Source organism: Megalobrama amblycephala, linkage group LG16, assembly GCF_018812025.1.
Source record: "Megalobrama amblycephala isolate DHTTF-2021 linkage group LG16, ASM1881202v1, whole genome shotgun sequence".
In the NCBI taxonomy this organism is placed as follows: domain Eukaryota; kingdom Metazoa; phylum Chordata; class Actinopteri; order Cypriniformes; family Xenocyprididae; genus Megalobrama; species Megalobrama amblycephala.
The window spans coordinates 41587778-41610760 of record NC_063059.1 but is presented as its reverse complement, the minus strand read 5'-3'; the positions used below and the strand labels follow the sequence as shown (position 1 = coordinate 41610760).

General features: G+C 36.8%; 1 protein-coding gene across 2 annotated transcripts in view; it reads right to left on the bottom strand.

The window, feature by feature from the left end:
- LOC125249758 (NLR family CARD domain-containing protein 3-like) overlaps nt 1-9873 on the bottom strand; it is a 32352-nt gene extending 22479 nt beyond the window's left edge. The window contains exons 1-3 of one of the 2 annotated variants that reach the window (XM_048162138.1): nt 9697-9873; nt 9329-9425; nt 7921-8034 (exon numbers count right to left, since the gene is read on the bottom strand). In XM_048162138.1, coding sequence (XP_048018095.1) covers nt 7921-8034; nt 9329-9378 — 164 coding nt within the window. In that variant the 5' untranslated portion in view covers nt 9379-9425; nt 9697-9873. The remainder of the gene's footprint in view (nt 1-7920; nt 8035-9328; nt 9426-9696) is intronic. The other variant, XM_048162139.1, reaches the window with a different exon arrangement.
- Nucleotides 9874-22983: the final 13110 nt, after the last annotated feature.

Genomic DNA, 22983 nt, shown 5'->3' with positions numbered 1-22983 from the left:
TACCCCCAGCGCATCCAAGATGTAGGTGACTTTTTTTCTTCAGTAAAACACAAATGAGGATTTTTAACTCCAACCGCTGCTGTCTGTCAGCCAAATAATGGGAGTAGATGGGGACTTCAGCTAAAAGAGTAAATAAAGCTTGCTTAGACAAATCCAAATTAAACCCTGCGGCTCGTGACGACACATTGATGTCCTAAGACACGAAACGATCGGTTTGTGTGAGAAACCGAACAGTATTTATATCATTTTTTACCTCTAATACACGACTATGTCCAACTCCGTTCAGCATCGGTTAGTGATGTCTGATCGCGCTCTGACAACGGAAGTGATGTCTCGCGCATATACTTTAATGAGTTTCAGACATCACTGCCGCTGTCAGAGCGCGATCAGACATCACAAACCGATCGTTTCGTGTCTTAGGACATCAATGTGTCGTCACGAGCCGCAGGGTTTAATTTGGATTTGTCTAAGCAAGCTTTTTTTACTCTTTTAGCTGAAGTCCCCATCTACTCCCATTATTTGGCTGACAGACAGCAGCGGTTGGAGTTAAAAATCCTCATTTGTGTTTTACTGAAGAAAAAAGTCACCTACATCTTGGATGCGCTGGGGGTAAGCAGATAAACATCAAAATTTCATTTTTGGGTGAACTATCCCTTTAACGTTACTGCATGTTAAGCCGAGTTCAGACTGCACGATTTTAGCCCCGATTTTGGCTCGCCGACAGGTTTTGAGAAATCGCAGACAAATGCCCGAAATCACAGGCAAATCGCTGCTCGTTCACGTGAGTTCGGGGAGGAGTTATAGACCACAATATCAGCAAGCATGGCTTCGTACACATAAACATTACAATGTTTAGATAGGACTTTCCGCTTTCTCTTTAGCTTTGTGCAGCTGAAGCCTTGTTTATACTTTCGCAATTCGCATGGCTCTACGCCATGAACCTGTTACCTGCTTACTGCGCGCGCTCCTCAGTAAACCTATTACCGTGCGTTCACACCGCCGCCGGCGAGAGCGTCAACAATCGCCTTGGCCGCCCTGCCAACAACGCTGTACTGTTTGTTCAAACCGCCGCCGACGGGAGGGTCAAAGTAAATGACAAGTTGCGTCAACCAATCGGAAGCCTCTCAAGCGAGGACCTCTACATTCCAATTGGTTGCCTCCGAACAGCGTCATAGCTAATTACTATAAAGTTAACCTGATTTCAACTCTCCTCGACGCTCTCACCGTCCAAGACGCGCCGCGCCGCTCTCGCCGGAGCTCGCCGCCGGCTCTCATTGAAAATGAATGACTAGCGTCACTTTGACGCTCTCGCCGCCGGCGGTGTGAACACACAGTTAGGCTTTTATGCTTGACGTGCTCTCCATTGTATAATTCTGTGAAAAACGACAGAGGGCGACTCTGAGTAATTGTTCTCCAAACCACCAAAAAGCAGCAATGAGAGGAAGTAGTTTGCCGAATAATTTGTCAAATACCTCTTATACTATGTCAAACACTCGTCTCGTGAGAAGTTTGTGAATAAATGGATTTCTTCACATGTAAACTGATTAGGTTGTAGGTCATTTTGACGACACGTGAAAAAGTTTTTTAGTACACTTCTTAAACCCTACCCAAATAATCAAGTTAAACCCAGTAAACTTGAAATTGTGACTTGAGACATTAGAACAAAACATATTAATATGATAACATATGTATAACACTAAATTGAACAATACTGTGTTATATATGTTTTTTAATTCATTAATTATTTTATTTCAATTAACGATTGTATTAAACACCGACCATTACTTTATTCATTATTTCTGCTATGCAGGCTCATTTTGTAAATGTAATCATTTTAAATTTTACAAACATGGTGCTTTATGAAAATGTAACTGGACACATTTCCAAATTGTGATTGTGTTTACCCATCTATGCAAATGTTTGTTTATGTAGAGACGAAATAATTAGGTTAATCATTGTCTCCATCAGTTTAGTGTAGTAATTGTGTGCATTTGTGATGACAATGATGAAAGATGCACTACACTTTTAGTTTTATTGTTCACCAAAAAAAGTGCCAAATGATTTCTAATTAAAATTTTTTTTATTTTAGATAAACTTTATATTTTCTAATTATGTATATAGAAACAAATAAACTTTACATTAAATAAATATAAAAGTTACTATACTGCTTGCGTAAAAAAAAAGCACCAAAAGAGTTTGAAATTCAGTTTTTGCTGTGGTATCAAAACTGATATTGATAATTGTGAAACCATGCCATATATTGTCATATCACCCATCCCTATTCTTTGCTATATAGCAGAAAAGGTTCCAACAGTTTTACAGTTTTATTTAATAGTGTTCACCATAAGTAATAGACTACATTGTAACCTTGTCAGAAGTAAGTATATAAATGGCTGCTATTTTGCACTACATAAGTTTATTTGTAATTGCCAGCAAGGAAGCAAGCACTTAAGAAAGAGAGAGAGAGAGAATGACAGAGAGAGAATGACAGAGAGTGCAGAAATGAGGTAAGGAATTAAAAGTCAGTAGGCCTATGTAGTTTCTTAATTCACTGTGACTATTTATAATTAGCTTAACAAATTACACATTGACACATTGGCTTTTAATGATGGTGATAAAACATAATAAAAGTTAAAAATTAGTTTTTTGGGGGGTTTTTTGTAGTTTTTTATTTCCTACTGGGCAGGGGAAGGCAAGAGGTATATAAAATTAAAACGAAAGTTTTTAAGTAGCTGCACACATCTAAATGCTTTTTGGCATTCAGAATAGGCCCAGATAGATTTCAGCCTAATAGGGATACCTGCACTGAATCTTCAATTTCAAAATACAAAATACTGTATTTGTATTTAAATACATTTTCCCACACAGTATTTTGTATTTGTATTTAAATACATTTTTCCACACAGTATTTTGTATTTGTATTTTAAATACATTTCCATGTATTTATGCCCATCTCTGACTTTAGGTAGTATGTTTTGGGATTTTGAAGAAAAAATAATTTGTCATCCGCATATAAGGAGATTTTATGATTCGTGTTGTTTGATAAAACTCCGGAGATATTGTCATTCTGTCTTATTGCAGTGGCCAGAGGTTCTATAAATAAAGCGAAAAGTAATGGAGACCTTGTCGAGTCCCGCGCTGAAGCTGGAATGGTGGTGATATTATACCGTTTGTTATGACAGATGCTAAAGGTATATTATATAATGTTTTAATCCAGTGTATAAAGGATTCTCCGAACCCAAATTTTTTAAGTGTTGTTTGAAGGAAGTACCAGTTGACTTTATCAAAAGCTTTTTCTGTGTCCAATGATACAATTATTGTTTTTTTCCTATTTTGTTTACATAGATGCATTATATTGAATAATCGTCAAGTATTGTTTGATGATTGCCGTCCTTTAATGAAATCGGTTTGGTCGGGGTGGATAAGGAATGAAATTACTGATTCCATACGATTGGCCAAAGCTTTACTTATTATTTTTAAATCTGTATTGATAAGAGATAACGGGCGATAACTAGAACATTGAGTCGGGTCTTTATTTGGTTTGAGCAGTACTGTAATTAGTGCTGTATTCATAAGAGCCGGAATAGACAAAGTTTTTTTAATTTCTGCTGTCTTTTGCATGAAAAGCGGTGATATAGTTGACCAAAAGTGTTTATAAAATTCTGGTGGGTATCCATCTAAACCTGGAGCTTTATTGTTTAATAATGATTCAAGAGCCTGCTTATATTCAATTTCTGATAGAGATTTATCTAATGCTTCTCTTTGTGTTGAGGTTAAACTGGGTAGAGTTATGTTGTTAAGGAATAAATTAGTATCTTTGATTTTTGGGTTTTTATTAGTACTGTACAAATGTTTATAGAATGTTCGAAAGGTGTTGTTGATGTCTTGTAAGGTGTGAAGTGCCTTCCCTTCTGTGTTCATAATTGTTGTTTTTTCTCTATTACATTTAAGTAAGTTGGCTAAGTATTTACCTGATTTATTATTATGTTCAAAGTGTGTATATCTTAGACATTGTTTTTGAAATTCTATCCGTTTATTTATATTTTCATAATCAACTTTTGTTTTATTAATCTCCTTTCAAATCTGTCCATTAGGATTATGAGAGTAACTATTGTGTAACATATGTATTTTATTTTCTAGGTCTTTTTCTATTTTTTGTTCCTTTTTGTGTTTATATGCAGAATATGATTTAATCTTTCCTCTTAATACAACTTTAGCTGTCTCCCAGAGAGTTACTGCAGAGGTGCCTGGTATATTATTTGTTTCCATGAAAATTGCCCATTCTTTTTCAAAGTATTCATTAAACTCTTTATCTTTGAGTAGAGATATATTCATCCTCCATCTAAATGATTTTTTGTAACCACCGTATTATTGATAGTTATAATGATTGGAGCATGGTCAGATATAATAATAGGATTAATTGTTGTATTTAAAATATCTGGTACGAGGGAGTTACATGTTGAAAAATAATCAATACGCGAGTATGACTTGTGAACTGCTGAAAAATACGTGTATTCTCGTGAGGTTGGGTTTGTAAGTCTCCAGCTATCGCCAAGACCTAGGTCAGCCATGTATTGTTTTATGATTTCTGTGGATTGCCATGGTTTAAAATGCGATGGTGTATTTGATGTGTCTTGAGTTGGATCGATAACTGTATTAAAATCTCCTCCGATTATGATACCTGATTGAGAAAGGTTGGCTATTGAGGAGAAGTTATGAAAAAATTGGGGGTCATCGGTGTTTAGTCCATATATATTAGCGACGGTCAGCATTTTATTATTAAAGGATATGTTGATGATAACATATCGTCCTTCTGGGTCACATATTGTTACGTTACACAGGAGGTCGGAGACACAGGTAAAGATTACGATGTTTATTGAGACAACCAGAGCAGTGAACAGGTGAGTATTTAGATGAAGTTTCCAGACAGAGTATATATCAAGACAGTGATACTTGACTTGATCTTCACACCAGGTTTGATGAAGGCAGAGAGACGTGGAAGAGAGGAGGTTACCAACCAGAGGATATATCAAGACAGGATTACTGAACTTGATCTTCACACCAGATTCAACAAAGACCAGGAGACTTGGAACAGAGACTGCACAGACACACTCACAGAGGACTGGAGAACACACTGATGACAGGTAAGGAGTCCATAAGATAAGCATTCAGGTTAGTATGCATTAACAAGACCAGACAAAGACTGAGTGACTGTGAGTGTCTTTTATGGTGTTGTTGATTGGACTGGTGATGAGTGTCAGGTGTGTGTGATCAGTACTCTGGTGAGGGAGTGCGACGTGATTGGCTGGGTGCAGAGCCTGGTGTGTCTGTGACACATATAGCTGAGTGATTAATAACCGTTATATTTTTATTGATTAATATAGCTACGCCTCTTTTCTTTGAGTTGTAGGATGCAGAGTATATTTGTGTTAACTGTGTGTTTGTTAATTTTTTATGTTCTGATTCCGAAAGGTGGGTTTCTTGTAATAAGCATATATCTGCCTTGAGTTTTTTAAGATGGTTTAAAATTTTTTGCTGGTGAGTTGATGCCTCTTACATTCCAGCTTACAAATTTTAAATGTGACATTTAATATTAAGATAGTTAGCTTTATTCAGTATTTCATATATAAGTATCTGTACCCTGCTGTATAATATAGACAATAAGAGCCTACGTACATTACACGTTCAATATCAGACGGACATAACATAGAACAAAAAGAGCGCTTTGTTTCAAATGAGTACACAAACATGTTTTTGAAAGTAGCCTGCAGGTGTTTATTTAATGTCTTATATTGCTTTTACTGGCGATATACATATGTATATATATTTATTTCTTTTCTTTGATAACAGATTATAACTGACTCTGCTGAGTATTCCCGGCGTGGTTGTTTCTTTTGTGGTTGCGGCATGTTGGTCAGTCTGCAGAAGTAGTCGTCTATAAACTTTTCCAAAGTTTCCACGGTGGGTTTATCCGGTTCTGGTATTGAAACGATAAGATTGGTAATAGTAGTTTAGTTATAGATGATCGGTCTGTTTTGTTTTTGTTTTTGCTCCATTTAGTACGCCGCCATGATGGATCACCCGTAGTCTCGCGAGACCGTCACCGCATCTCACACAGTCATCCAAAATATGTTACAAATGATGCATCGCAATACAAATGCCAACTTGTATTCGATGCACACTTTTTTTAAATCAATGCATCGCATTGTTAATGCTGCTTTTATTCCGATACACCAATGTGAAACCGTGAATCTTACCATGCCTACTTGCCAGACATGAGGTTCTCTCTCACCTCCAGACAGAACATAACAACATAAGAACGCCTGGCCAATAAACACATAGACCAGGCACTCGTACACAAAGTGTATCTTGTAGACAAGAAGATGAATCTGTAACACCCACACAAAGACAAGACGACACGTCAGAGCTCTGCCACCATAAGAATAAACCAGACCAAAGTGACAGAACCCTGACATCTGTGCATGTAATGTTCCCTTGTTAAAATCGATGAAATTGTGGGTATAACTTTTGATTATGTGACTGGGTTTGAGTCATGTTTCTTTTTTGTTCTTTGCTGTAAAATTAGTAATCTGTCAATAAAGACCCAAAGACTATAATTGTCTCAGTCACATTCCGTTTGTTTTGGTTTCCATCTGTCACATGTGCTCCTTTGTTCCATTTTCCCACCACAATATATCACCATGGACATTACCAGGATCATTCACAGCTGTATGTCATTTTAGTTAATCATCTCTGTATTTAAGTTCTTATCTTCCCTATGTTCATTGTCCAGTCTTGTATGTGTTGTGTTGTGATGCATGCCTGTACCTGTTGGATTTCCTAAGTAAAGACTTATTTGATCTTAATCTTCTTCGTCATGTGTTCCTGCGTGAGCAAAGCATTACAATAATTTTAGTGTGTCTTAGAGTAGTCAGTAAAGTTTTGTTTGTATTCACATTAGGGCTGCAAGGTTAATTGAAAAAAAGATCACGATCTCAATTTATACATAAATGCAATCTTCTTTCTAAATGACTGTGATTCACTTGCGTATTTCCCTGTACTCAGATCACGATGCATTAATGTGTTCACTTATTTACTTTACAACAATCCAAGATGCTATATCAGTCAAATTTATTGGTGTCGCTCACACAGTGTAAAACAAAACACTAATAATTCACCAATCAGGTCAGAGATTAGCGAATGATTCAGATATAAGTCCCGATCACTTCCCTCCTCTCATATGGAAAGCCAAATTGATCAAAATTTGCGTGCGTTTGACCGCTGTATAAATATTACAACACCGTTTTCATAATGCGTCAGGTGTTAAGTTAACGTCACACGCAGCCACGTGTTAAAATAACACCACTCGCTGAAAGACGAGTTGACGCCACTCGCCACTCAAAATGCAGATTTATGAGCTCATCTACATGGCACCTCCTCTACTGGGCTGGAGGACTCTATGACAAGTCGGAGAATCCAGTTTGCAAGAGGGTGAAAATGGCAAGGAGAGAATTGCGGTGTAAACACACTGTAATATGTGAATTGTAAATGTAAATTCATTTTAAGTAAATAAAATAATAATATAAAAAAGGTCTTAAGATCTGGCACAGATGTAGAGTCTGGTGCAGAATGACAAGGGAGCCTCACATACAAATACCAGCCAAAATAAATAATAAATAAATAAAATAAGGAAAATAGACTATTTTTTGTTAATTTTAAGTCCAGCACTTTATTATAAATGAACGTCTTGTGCAGACAGAACTCATTTTTTATTTATTTATTCAAAAAATGTTTTGGTTAACTCAATTCCCATGATTTTATGTTCACAAATTGAGGTCACTGGTGCAGTTAGATTAATATTACCGTACCCAGAATATCAATCTTTATCACATATTTTATAGAAATGTTATTCTATAGTACCTGAGATCAGGCCGTTTGTCTCCACTCTTTAACGTTGGTGGGTCATCCATAGATCTGTCACTCTTCACAGACACACAGCTGGACTCTGGGTTTGAGCTCTTCTGCTGGACTGAACTGTAACAGAGAACACATTCAGTTTAATCCTTTACATTACTGTGTTCATTCTTTATGATAGCAACCATATTAATATAAACACATTAATCTTTCATCCAAAAGCATGCTGAGGAAACTTTATCACAAGAGATGTTAGAGTATTAAAGGCACTCTATGTAAGTTTCACAACTAGAGGTCGCTTATTCAAAACAAAGGCGTATCTTGATGACGTAGTGAATGAGCATGGAATCATGGGAGCTGTCATCTTTAACTCCACAGCTGATGGAAAGCAATCAGATGGGAAATCATGTTCCATGGGTGAGCAAATGTATTAAAGTTTTATTAAAGTCATAGTGGTATAAAGCAGGACAGGCTGAGAGCTTGGGACATGAACTCTGTTACAGTTATGTTTGATCACTTAAATTCACATCATTTCATTCTAATGAAACAGCCAGCAGTGCTGAATTACTACTCATACAGGTCATTTTGAAATTGTGGGGCAATGCAGCTTTTTTTACTTGGTCAGAACAATCATAATAAAAATACATGTGAGTGTGTTGAAAGTTATGTTATAACGTTACTCTGTGCGTTCGCTCAGTGATGGAGACACTTGTTGCACATTGCAGTAAACTGATAGACTGATATTAGAATATCATATTAATTAAAGCTAGATGACTTGTGTTGCTAAATGGCATGTAATTCATTTTAAAATATATTGTATGATGTAGACAATGCTGTATTACTGTTACTACAAATAAGCATGGGATTATGAGGTACAAACATGTTACTCACAATAAATCAAGAAAACGAGATTCAAACAATAAGACTAACAGTGTTGAGCTATATAACAACGATTAGTTTTCTGTTTATAAAGGTATCCAAACAGTTGATCACCCGTCTAATAATACACATAATATATTAAAGCATCTTTGGTGTTTCCATTGTTTCTACGAAAGTAAAACTACAGAAGTAATACGGAAAATTGAGGGTAAAGCGGATATGACGTCATTGACAGGCAACGCATTGGCACGGGCCATTACACTGGTCAAAATTGCTGATTTCTCTGGATTTAAACATTATTGGAAACATTTGGGATAATCTAAATACACAAGTCAACAAAATATAACATTATTTTAGTGGTTTTTGGATATTTCAATCCAAAAATCCTACATATTGTGCCTTTAAAACAAACAAACAAAAACTGACAAAATAGGTTACACTTTTCCTGTTTCTGTGATCTGTGTGGGGAGGAATCACAACATCACATCTTTTTCTGTGATGTAACACAATATTTAACAGTGTTTGATGAAAGTACCTGTATCCTGGAGAAAAATCTCCATCTCTGGATCCTTGTGAATCAGTCATGATGAAGCTGCAGGAGAATCTGATGAGTTTGATCTCCTCCACTGACTCTGAATCAACAAAACATTCAGACACAAAATTACATGATTAAATTTATTAAACAACCTTCATAAATTAGGTGAACATATCTTGAGTGTGGGAGAAAAAGCATCCTGTGACTCTGTAAACTCAAGCTCAGTCATATGCTGTTAAAACTTCTGAAGAATCACAGACATCAAACACAAAAAAAACTCTTTATGAAATATATTATATCAAACAAACAATCACTTAAAATGTCCTCCAAATATGACTATGAAAAAGTCACCACACATGAACACTCACCTTGATCAAACTTTTACAAGATACAGATTCTCAAATCCTCCAGCTTTAACATCATGAGGTTAACAGCTTAAACAACATAACTTTGATTAACGTTTCTATTAAACACTTTGATGCTCTGTTTTTTCCGTATCGTATTAGTATTTTACCTGCTTAAAATGGCGACAGGTAAACTCTAACTTACTTTCACTTTCTATCTGTGACGAGAGAGAGAGAGAGAGAGAGAGAAATATAAAATATTTATCTCTCTGGTGAGAGATAAAACAGTCTGGCCAAACACAAAACCAGAAGCTCATCGCCAATAACACAAAAGTATGAGCAAACCAATTTGAATATTATAAGACAGTGTATTAATAAAGAAGCATGTTGTTGCTGTAGTGTGTATGTCGCCCTCTGCTGAAAGAAAACAAAGGAACAAAGAATGTATGTTTTTTTTTAATGCTACTAAATTTCATTAAAGGGATAGTTCACCCCAAAAAATTACAATTCTGTCATCATTTAGGCCCAATCCCAATTCTATTTTATACCCCTTTCCCTTCCCCCTACGCCTACCTTCCCCTTCCCCTTCCCCCTACGCCTACCTTCCCCCTTGAAACAGAGTGTCAAGGGGTAGGGCTGAAAATATTCCCCTAAGAAATGGGACACTGTAGGTACACGATCCGTTCCACCTGCACGATCCGTTTCACGCATGCGCGTAATTACGTAGTAGAAAACGTCACGGGTTTCCTACACTATCGGTACCTACTAATGAAACACTTGACGGCAAGGCGGCACGTTTGTGCAACGTTAGTTATATTGTGTTTAACATTTAACAGCGGGTCTATTTTGATGCTTTTAAATGTAGCTTAGGCTATGCATTACGATGTGTTTACGTGGTTGCCAATCCAAAATAATAAAGGAGTTGTGAGTCGTTACATGAACATACATGATCAGTTTCCTCCATACTCTCCTTTGCGATTCATTGCTGGTATAAGGCTTAACTTACTTAACTTGCTGTGTTTTGGTCTGAGGTCAGTAGTATTGTCAAAGATTGTTTGTGTCGTTTTTTTATTAAAAGCTGCTAACAGTTAACTTTTAAGTTGAGTAATTTGTATTAGTATGGGTCTATATAGGCTAATATATATCTATATAATCTAAATGAGGAAAATAACCCCTTCAATGTTGTTTACAGAAGACAATAAGGAGCATAATATGCATTTCTGCCAAGACTATCTGCACTTACATGAAGAAAGAACTACAAACAAGTGTGGGGAAACGTTATAGAGTTTTTCAAACACAATGCTCTCTATATGAATAGAAACATGATGAGACAGTGATATTAGCTTCCCTGCAGCACTTTCACAAGGTTTTATTTTAATGCGCTTTCCACAACAATTAAAATGTTAAAATTGAATTACAAGTGGTTAAATTGATCAGCTACAAAACTAAAAGTTACTAATGCAGGTTTTTTTTTAAAGGTGCCCTAGATTGCTTTTTCACAAGATGTAATATAAGTCTAAGGTGTCCCCTGAATGTGTCTGTGAAGTTTCAGCTCAAAATACCCCATAGATTTTTTTTTATTAATTTTTTTAACTGCCTATTTTGGGGCATCATTAACAACACACTGATTTTTGCAGCGCGCCGCCCCTTTAAATGGCGCGCTCCCTCCTGCCCCACGAGCTCTAGTTCACACAGCTAATATAACCCACAAATGGATCTTTACAAGATGTTCGTCATGCATGCTTCGAATTATGTGAGTAAAATATTTATTTTGATGTTAACGTTTGATTCTGTCTGAGTTTGATAGTGCTCTGTGGCTAACGTCTAATTCTACACTGTTGGAGAGATTTATAAAGAATGAAGTTGTGTTTATGAATTATACAGACTGCAAGTGTTTAAAAATGAAAATAGCGACAGCTCTTGTCTCCGTGAATACAGTAAGAAACGATGGTAACTTTAACCACATTTAACAGTACATTAGCAACATGCTAATGAAACATTTAGAAAGACAGTTTACAAATATCACTAAAAATATCATGATATCATGGATCATGTCAGTTATTATCGCTCCATCTGCCATTTTTCGCTGTTGTTCTTGCTTGCTTACCTTGTCTGTGCACAGATCCAGACGTTAATACTGCCTTTCCTTGTCTAATGCCTTGAACATGGGCTGGCATTATGCAAATATTGGGGTCATACATATTAATGATCTCGACTGTTACGTAACAGTCGGTGTTATGTTGAGATTCGCCTGTTCTTTTGAGGTCTTTTAAACAAATGAGATTTACATAAGAAGGAGGAAACAATGGAGTTTGAGACTCACTGTATGTCTTTTCCATGTAATGAACTCTTGTTATTCAACTATGCCGAGGTAAATTCAATTTTTGATTCTAGGGCACCTTTAAAAATATTTAGGCTATATGGAGAAGACAATTGGCAAAAGTGTGAGGAATATTATTGTTATGTGCAGGGCCGGCTCTAGCCCTTTGGTTGCCCTAGGCGAGATTGCCCTAGCCCCCTCTCATTCACAAGTAAATATGCCATTAAAACAATACTTGCCTATTTTGATCGACTGTGAAAAATGTTGTAAGTTGACAATCGTTGGTTGTCAATATCATATCGCTGCTTAAAATTCGCAAACATTAATTTATTGCACATTTATTGGAAAGTCTGAATTTATCAGACGTCTGAATGTGTGAATATAAAACCAACTTTACCGAAGTAACACCACTATCAGCATAATGGTTACTGTATGTGTATGAGCCTGCTAGTTATAATGAATGTAGAGTATAGAGCAACTGTACTTTTCATAACTAGCATGCATACGTTATCCGAAATACTGGTCTTTTGACATTTACATCCATGTAGGTTATCAGTGAAGTTACGTTTGCTAGTAATACGTAGCAAACTAGCAAAGTAACTAGCTAGCTAGTGATAGCTTAGTGACAGCAATGAAATGTTCAAGGTAGTGGTTCAACGGATCACAAAACTCACGGTTCGGATCATTTTTCGGATCAGCAAAAAAAATAAAATAAAAATAATTAGGGGTTGGGGGGTAACTTAACTTTGCATTTATTACTTAGCCCACTTTAACTACTCTGATACCACAGCAGAAACTACAAGCCTAACTAAAACATTATTAAAGGCAAGTGAACAGACTGTAAAAAGGACAAATACTGTACACCAATTACAAGCATAGATAAATACAACATAAAGTTACAAATAAAATATGAGTTCTAACTGTAGTATTAATTTTCGTGTACAGAAATGTAATAATTAAATATAAAATGAAACTGTTCACTGTGTAAATGTAATGTAATATAGATTAAGCTTTTGTTAAAGCTGTGTTTTGTTGTTTGATTTACATGACAGACAACAGCAGGTATTTTTAGGTTGCTGTCACTTTAAGAGTAAGACTCCATGCACGCGCACATCCGATAGATACACATCCGATTCCGAATTCTCACCTCGTTTAATTAAGACATAACCGATTGTGTTTTCGAGAATACTTTATTATTTTGACTGACATAAATCGTGTATGTGACCATCCAAGTGCATTGAGGACGCGAAAGAGAAATTAATTTAGAGTTTAAGAGCTATCTGGAACGCGCCTCTCTCTCTTTCACGCTCTCTGTGCGCGCGAGCCTGTACCGATAACAGACCTGCGTGCGATACCGAATTAAATCCTCTTTTTCCTCTTCTAGCGCTGGAATGGTTTTATATCTATTTAATGTGTGAAATAGCAAGACAAAACACGTTCAAATTATAACCTGTTCACTCTATTGCGGTGAAACTTGCAAATGATCCGTGAATCACATGCGTCCCGAACCGTGGGGCTTGATCCGAACGGATCACGGATCAACAACGATCCTTTTAACCACTAGTTCAAGGTGATGATGCACAATACTAAGCACATTTATTTCATTTAACATCTTAATGGCTGAGATGAGAAGATTTACCTCTATACTGGGTTTTCCTTTTATCTTCTTTCTTTCTCCGTTTTCGTCCCTGTGCACCGGAGGGTTTATTAGACCGCTTCATTTTCTTCATCAACTGCGCACTTGCCTAACGTAACGTAACGGCGACCCTAGAGGGCGCCCGCGCCCCCAACATATTTGTCGCCCCTAGGCAACCGCCTAGTTCGCCTATAGCAATCGCCGGCCCTGGTTATGTGGATAATCAGACATATACATACTACTGTGATTGTTCTGTCATTTCTTTAATTGCTTGCTCAGTTGGTATATATTTTTATCCTAATGACACCTCTGGCGAATCATTGGCTTTGTTCATATCAAACATAGCTAACACATGACAGACATAACACAAAATAGCTTATATATAAAATATTGTGCGTCAATAACAGTTAGAATATAAGCTTGACTCCGTTTAATGCTAAAACATAGGCTAATTACCTTTAATGTAAGCCGAAGAGCGTGCACTAACACTTTCAGTGGCGCTTTAACTCAAAACAGGAAACTCGTGAATATTCATGTAAGCTCCGCCCAGTGTCACCGAAAATCTCAGGCCGTTTCACCTCCGTGAAGTTGGCACCCCATAAAGCGAAATAATCCCCAAAAATCTGTCATTCGTTTGTGCTGCGTTTGTGCTGATTTGTGCTGCAAAAACGAACGTTTGTGCTGGTTTGGTGTTTGAGATATTAAGCATTATTTTTGTTGGTCGTGTGACGTCATTCTCCACCCCATGCCGTTCAAATCGCTTCAAACCGGTACCATTCGTTTGTGCTCGATTTGTGCTGGTTTGTGCCGTTAAAACAAACACTGTAACTGTTTTCCTTCCACAGATATAACAAATTTAATTCGGGAGCTGTGACGTCATTCTCCACCCCATGTCGTTCAAATCGCTTCAAACCGGTACCATTCGTTTGTGCTCGATTTGTGCTGGTTTGTGCCGTTAAAACAAACACTGTAACTGTTTTCCTTCCACAGATATAACAAATTTAATTCGGGAGCTGTGACGTCATTCTCCACCCCATGTCGTTCAAATCGCTTCAAACCGGTACCATTCGTTTGTGCTCGATTTGTGCTGGTTTGTGCCGTTAAAACAAACACTGTTTTCCTTCCACAGATATAACAAATTTAATTCGGGAGCTGTGACGTCATTCTCCACCCCATGTCGTTCAAATCGCTTCAAACCGGTACCATTCGTTTGTGCTCGATTTGTGCTGGTTTGTGCCGTTAAAACAAACACTGTAACTGTTTTCCTTCCACAGATATAACAAATTTAATTCGGGAGCTGTGACGTCATTCTCCACCCCATGTCGTTCAAATCGCTTCAAACCGGTACCATTCGTTTGTGCTCGATTTGTGCTGGTTTGTGCCGTTAAAACAAGCACTGTATCTGTTTTCCTTCCACAGATATAACAAATTTAATTCGGGAGCTGTGACGTCATTCTCCACCCCACTTTGTCTAAATCGCACGAAACTGGTGTCGTTCGTTTGTGCTCGATTTGTGCTGGTTTGTGCCGTTAAAACAAACACTGTAACTGTCAGACATCCCAAGTCTCCCGGAAGTTCCGGGAGTCTCCCGCATATTGATAGCGGCTCCCTGATGCCCGCAAATTAGTTAAAATCTCCCGGAATCTAGAGCGAGCGAGCAAGAGCGCGCATAGAGACTGTGTTTCAAACCAGCGCGCGCACGGCAGAGAGGGAGAGGGAGTGAGAGAGAGACCTTGCGTGTGTGTGCGAAGCGCATGTAAGACAGAGAGCATCCCGAATGGCCTTTTTCGGCAAATCAACCAATCAATTATCAGTGAGATGAGTTGACAAGTTTCATTTCATGTGCATATTATTCAGGCTAGTTGCCAAGGCTACATGAAAACAACAAACTCCTTAGACCTGTTTAAAGTTGCAATGGAAAATAAATAAAAGCAGTTTACATAAATAGTATAAGCAGCTTATATAAATAGTAAAAGTAATCTACATATTTAAAAAATAATTAACGAGTAATTGCATATGCCTATAGCTTATAGCTCCTTCCTCCTTTTTTTTTTTTTTGGGGGGGGGGGGGGGGGGATTCGGCTCCCTGAAATGACTTTTTGCAGGTTGGGATGTCTGAACTGTTTTCCTTCCACAGATATAACAAATTTAATTCGGGAGCTGTGACGTCATTCTCCACCCCACTTTGTCTAAATCGCACGAAACTGGTGTCGTTCGTTTGTGCTCGATTTGTGCTGGTTTGTGCCGTTAAAACAAGCATTTACTGTTTTCCTTCCACAGATATAACAAATTTAATTCGGGACTGTGACTCTTCTCCACCCCACTTTGTCTAAATCGCACGAAACTGGTGTCGTTCGTTTGTGCTGGTTTGTGCCGTTAAAACAAATACTGTATCTAAGACCTCTTCTTAAATATAACGAAAAAATGTTTTATGAACAGTTATGTAGCCTAACTCTCCACACCCCATGCCATCCATATTGCTCCAACACGGTATTGTTCGTTTGTGCTCGATTTGTGCCGGTTTGTGCCGTTAAAAGAATCCCTGTAATTGATTACCTTTTTTTTTTTTTTTTTTTTTTTTTTTTTTATATATTATTATAGGCCTAATAAAAAAAATAAAAAAAAATCTCCTCCCCGTCATCTTAAATCGTTCCAAAATGGTGCTGTTCGTTTGTCCCGGTTTGTGCCGTTGAAAAGTACGAAGACCCCTTCTTAAATGGACTAAATTTGTGCCAGATATTGTCACAACCACTTAGGCCTACATGTTACCTGACTACTTCTGGAACCAGGCGTGTTCTATGCTGTGCTATAGTACTGGGACAGATATTTTAATAAATAATAATAATAAAATACTATACAATTGCATGGTAAATTCTCAAATACATGTTTAACGTCTTTCTGCGCCCTTCAAAAACGTTAAACAATGCATAGGAAGGTCTGCATACGGAAAAGATGTATGCACTGAGACTAAAAAAAAATCATGTGTGCAGGGTAATTTACAGGTTAATTTAAAATTTGTTTGGCACGTCAGAGAAGGGAATTCTTTTATTAATTATTGTGCAATCAAGAAACTCAGAGGAACGCGTGTATAACATTTGAAAATGAAAAATTAGTTAAGAGTTTTTTGTATTTTTAAGGGTAAAACTTAATTTAGTTTATGCTTTATTTAAATTTGTTTCGAATGTGTGGGCGGCCCCTAAAATACTCATTTTGGCTATATATCATTGAGGAAATTTTTATTTATTTGTATTTATTTTATTATTAAAAGGCCTAATAAAAAAACCTCCATGATGCAACATGTTTCACTCACTATTACAAGAAGATTTTTTATTTTTTATAAATAACATAATTTGTGTTTCATTGGAAAAACCCAAAATATCAGAAAACAATGGAAGGGATCGCGCCAGCGCCGTGGACAAGAGAAGTGTGTTGTTGTGCTCTGCACAACTACAGTAGCAAGAAATATATGAAAAAATAATGCTTAATATCTCAAACACCAAACTAGCACAAACGTTCGTTTTTGCGGCACAAATCAGCACAAACGCAGCACAAACGAATGACATATTTTTGGGGATTATTTCGCTTTATGGGGTGCCAACTTCACGGAGGTGGCCGTTTCTCAAAGTTCGCAAACTTCAGACTCGCGTCCTTGGTAGTTAGGACTTGGCAAGTTCGACTCAGGAGAACGAACTCCCGTGGACGGGAGAACACAAGTCCAGTGATTCTGCAAATGGAACAGCAGTTCTTGATAACGTCACTCAGTTCGCTCTGGCTTCTCCGGTTATCTCTTTGTATGTTTTAGCCAATAATAAAACGAAATTTGTTATAAAACACCACTCTGCCTCTTTTCGTTTTATTTAAAAAACAAACAAAACATATTAATAGTCTCAGGCAACGAGTGATTAATTATCTGCAATGTCTGCATATTTAAAACGAAATATTAAACAACCCTGCCTCTTTTCGTATATATTTCAAAAATATTAAATGTAATACTATTTGTGCATACTCTGATTAACTTCACTGTAATAAAATGAAATAGGCTATAACATAAAACAAAACCATGTCTCGATTTGTTTTATGTCAGTTTTAATGATCAATAATAGCCATTATAAAAGGTAAGAATATACAATAAGAAATAAAGCAAACAATTCAGTCAAACGTACAAAATCAGCGCTTTAGTAGGATACAAAAGTTAAATAGCCAAAGTTATGAAACGTCACGTTGCCCTCAGCCAAAACGGAGCCAGCGGCAAACGTCAGAAGGACTAGCCGAAGTAAGGCTGCTCTCGGCTGGGCACATGAGCGCTGAGCGTCCGGTGATCGCCTGGATCTCACAACTCCGACAACGTCAGATCAAATTGTCAGAAAGGCGCAATCTTTATAAATAAACCACAAATTTGAGCTTTAAACCAGCACATTCTCGCCTGAAAAACTCTTAAAACTACATATCATGACATAATAACAGTAATATGTTTAAATTATGCGGGGTTTCTCCTTTACTATTGACGCTTGCTGGTTAGTGCGAGATGCATTCTGGGATACCTGGCTGTCTGCACAAGTCACCTCTCGCATCCTCGATAAAAGGGGCGGATCAAGAACACATCCGGGGATTTGAACTGAATTTTTTAAAATCCCTGTTTTCATTAAAATTAAAATATCATTGTTTTAACTGAGTTTTATATTACAGTAAAAGAGTAGTAAAGTCGTTTATTGGTTGGAGTCAGCCAATGAAATAGGACGTTTTTGTACGCAATGACGTCACTACATAGAGCAGATTGCGCTGTTTTGGTGGTCCAAAACTTTATTACTCTTTCACTGTAATATTAAAAACCTGTTAAAACTAATGATATTTTAATGAAAATATTGTCTCATACATATGCAATTGTTTCTTTCCGCGTGCCAAGTCGCACTGGATGGCGTTGTTCATTGGTCAGGCATCGACCAATAAAACACCTTCACCCCCCCATCCCCGTTCTGCTCTCTCACTTCTGCTTTCAAGTGCTCAAGTCAGTTTTGCTACAGGAATATCGCAAAAAGAGTAGCAAAAGTCAAAGCGCTGGGAATTGAACTTGTACTGCCAGATCTGAGAGGTTGTAAGCAGCGACTTGAAGCTGTACAGCGAAACTGAAGTAAAGTGTAAAAGTAAATATGTCTCACGCATTTGTGTCTGTCATTTTGTTTATGTGAATGCCATTTTACACATTTGTAACTATTAATCTGCAACTACAACTTCGTAACACGGGTGTTTTGATTGTTGTCTGCGTGTGCAAATCGAAACATTCAGCTTTTCACATCAGGACTGTGAGTGTAAATTTCAGTTTACAAATACAAATATTAATACGACAAGTTCTCACATTCAAATCAGCAACCTCTCGTGTTTTGCTACTGATTTACTTCCATACTATTCTGCACGAAAACGTATGAGCCTGCGTGTTTCCTCAGGAGTCCCTGGCAATGTTCCCTCTAAGCTGCGCGCGTGCGCGGCCGCGCACTTCTGAAGCCAAATCAGTCGCGGTAAGAATACTGTAATGTTTGCGGACTAAATACATCAATACGAGAGGCAACGCGAAACGAAAAGAAATGTGAAATAAAACATCATGTTTTAATGAAAAGTGGCGGAAATAACGGATGATGGGCACAGAATGCTAACAAAACTCTGAGACATTTACAATTACACTCCCACCACAGGTGTAGCTTGCAAACTCAAAATACACCAGTTATATACCTCATTTTAAATAGATTATTGTGTGTGGTGGTGTGGGTTTCAGGGATGTTTAGATAACTATAAAAGAATTAACGTTCACTTTTCTTAAAAATATTTTAATATTTATTTAATATTAAAAATATTTTAATACCGTTTAAATGCTTGTTTTCACTTTATAATATATTAAAACAAATGGAAGCATTTAAACTGATATACTGTATATCAGTTTAAATACTTAAATATTATATTATATTTTATTATATTATAATGTAAGCCTAATAAAAAATTGATCTCACAAGGGGATTGTTTAGGGCTCCTTGCCACAAAAAATCGTAACCTCCTGGTATATAAAATCTGGGAAATTCATAAGCAATAAACGTAATTTTGATGGTTTAACACTGTCTGTTGCTAATAATTGACTGTACAAAAACACATTATGGTTGTTTCAAACCATCATTGTAACTGCTCATATTATATTATTGTAAAGAATTGAACTGTCCTGCAGGAGGACAGAAATTAATTTTTAATAGAATTTCTTGGTAAAGACTGGTAGGCTACAGTTAATACAGCAATGTGAAAAAATCTCAAGTAACCTAAAATGTGCTTAATTTAGTGACTGAACTGCTTGTTTTCAAACATATTATTTAATAAATCACTAAGTTACATCAAGGGTCAAATTAAATAGAAACGGCACATTAAAGTTAAATGTTACAGTTGCATGATACATGTGTGTGTGTGTGTTTACGTTCATTGTACAGGTCTGATATAAAGTATGTTTTTGCTCGGGTGGCCAAAATATGCGCTCAACAGAGATAAGTTTTGCTCAAGGAGAAAAAAAATTAGAGGGAATATAGCATATTAATTTCTGCAAGAGCACGGAGAGATTCGTGAGCGCGCAGGACACGTTTGAGCACACGGGAAACAGTTTGAGCGTGCACATGCAATATTTGAGCGAGAGAAAAGGCAGTTCATAAGAGAGCACTGTATATTTGAGAGCGCGCGTCCAGGTTTGCGCGAGCGGACAGATTTGCGCGAGAGCATTACATTGATATGCTCTCGCGTCACAATAATGTGTTCTCGACATTTGACGACAAGGCAACATTGGTCCCTGGTTGATACAGAACATACAATACTGATGAATAAGCACGCAAACTGAATGCACTTTTTGTTTATATCATGTAACGTACACGTATTTATGGACGTAACCACAACAAAACAATACATTAATCAGGCATGCGGCAAAAAGACAAGTTAGCTGCCACCGGATTTGAATTTATGTTGTCAAATCAACGCGGGTTTCAATAAAATATAAAAAAAATATGTTGTGGAACTATCATAAAGTAAAAAACATTAGCGAACTTTTTTCATAGCGATTTTAACAAATCTTTTTTCGGAGATCATAACCGTATACATGAACACAAGATAAGGCAACATAAAACAAGTGATTATTTATTACTAAAATACTGTTTACCGTAAAAAAAAAAAAATACTTACATTTATGGGTCTCTCTGCTCGCTCGGTCGGCCATGTTGGAAATTTATCATAGCCCGCCCCTTCGTCTGAAGTGTGGTCCCGAAAAATCTTCGCCCTACCCCTTCCCCTCCAACCAAATGAGAATTGGGACCTCTTTTACTGTCTATGATTGGGACACCCCTACCCCTTCACGTGAACGCGCGAAACAAAGGGGAAGGGGAAAGGGGTAGAATTGGGATTTTGCCTTACTCAACCTCAAATTGTTCCAAACCTGTATGAATTTCTTTGTTCTGCTGAACACAAAGGAAGATATTTGGAACAAAACAGATCTCGTCCCCCATTGACTACCATAGTAGGGAAAAAAGGCGAGGTCCTTTGTATGTATACAAATACACTACCGTTCAAAAGTTTGGGATCCGTAAGATTTTTAATATTTTTAAAATAAGTTTTGTCTGCTCACCAAGATTGCATTTATTTAATTAAAAATACAGTAAAAACAGTCATATTGTGAAATATTATTACAATTTAAAATAACTGTTTTCTATGTGAATATATAGTAAAGTGTAATTTATTCCTGTGACCAAAGCTGAATTTTCAGCATCATTACTCCAGTCTTCAGTGTCACATGATCCTTCAGAAATCATTCTAATATGCTGATTTGCTGCTCAAGAAACATTTATGATTATTTTCAATGTTGAAAACAGTTGTGTACTTTTTTTTTCAGGATTCCTTGGTGAATAGAAAGTTCAAAAGAACAGCATTTATCTGAAATACAAAGCTTCTGTAGCATTATACACTACCGTTCAAAAGTTTGGGGTCAGTAAGAATTTTTATTTTTATTTTTTTGAGAAGAATTTAAAGAAATTAATATTTTTTTTCAGCAAGGATGCATTAAATCGATTAAAAGTGACAGTAAAGACATTTATAATGTTACAAAAGATTAGATTTCAGATAAACACTGTTCTTTTGAACTTTCTATTCATCAAATAATCCTGAAAAAAAAATATTGTACACAAATATTTTGTACATCTGTGCACAATAAATGTTTCTTGAGCAGCAAATCAGCATATTAGAATGATTTCTGAAGGATCATGTGACACTGAAGACTGGAGTAATGATGCTGAAAATTCAGCTTTGCCACCACAGGAATAAATTACTTTGTGAAATATATTCAAATAGAAAACAGTTATTTTAAATTGTAATAATATTTCACAATATTACTGATTTTATTGTATTTTTAATTAAATAAATGCAGCCTTGGTGAGCAGACGAAACTTCTTTATAAAACATTAAAAATGTTACCGATCCCAAACTTTTGAACGGTAGTGTATATATATAAAAAAATAAAATTCTGTCATCATTTACTCACCCTCAAGTTGTTCCAAACCTGTATACATTTCTTAGTTCTGCTGTATACAGCAGAACAGCAGAACTAAGAAATGTATACAGGTTTGGAACAACTTGAGGGTGAGTAAATGATGACAGAATTTTAATTTTTTGGATGAACTATCCCTATACTCACTCTACGCAAGTACCACTTACAAGTACTCCATGTGACTCCAGTTGTTTAACCTAAATTTTATGAAGCAACACGAGTGCTGTGTTTGCACAAAAAAAAAAAAAAAAACCACTTTACCACTTTATTATCGCAAGAGCACCACAACGCCAGTCACTGGAAAACTCTTTTGAAAAGCTCTGCACAACGCATGAGTATTGTGTTTAAATCTAGACATTATTGCCTGAACACATGTTGCAGACCTGCCAACATGTACGCATTTTGCGTACCAGGTACGCATTTTGACCTCAAAGTACGCTGGTACGATTTGTCATTCTATACTACGCAAAAACCCGGTGACTCCTCTGTGCGCGCGTAGTACTCAAATCCAGCAAAAGAGCTCGACCAATCAGCGCTGGGTTCATTTCCCCAAATTGCAAGCGGGGATGATTGACAAATGCGTACGGCCTATCAATAAAAAGACACTGCAAATCGACAGCAACACAAAATCCCGCTCAATCCCTCCTTCCACTCCAGCGGCCGCCGTCTGTGACTGAATTCTCAAGCGAGGACAATACAGCAGTCATGGTACTTCTGACACCTTAAGGTAAACGAGTATAAAATGTACAAGTAATGTTGAACAACAAATCTAAATAAAATTGAAATCGCTGATTATGAAAATGT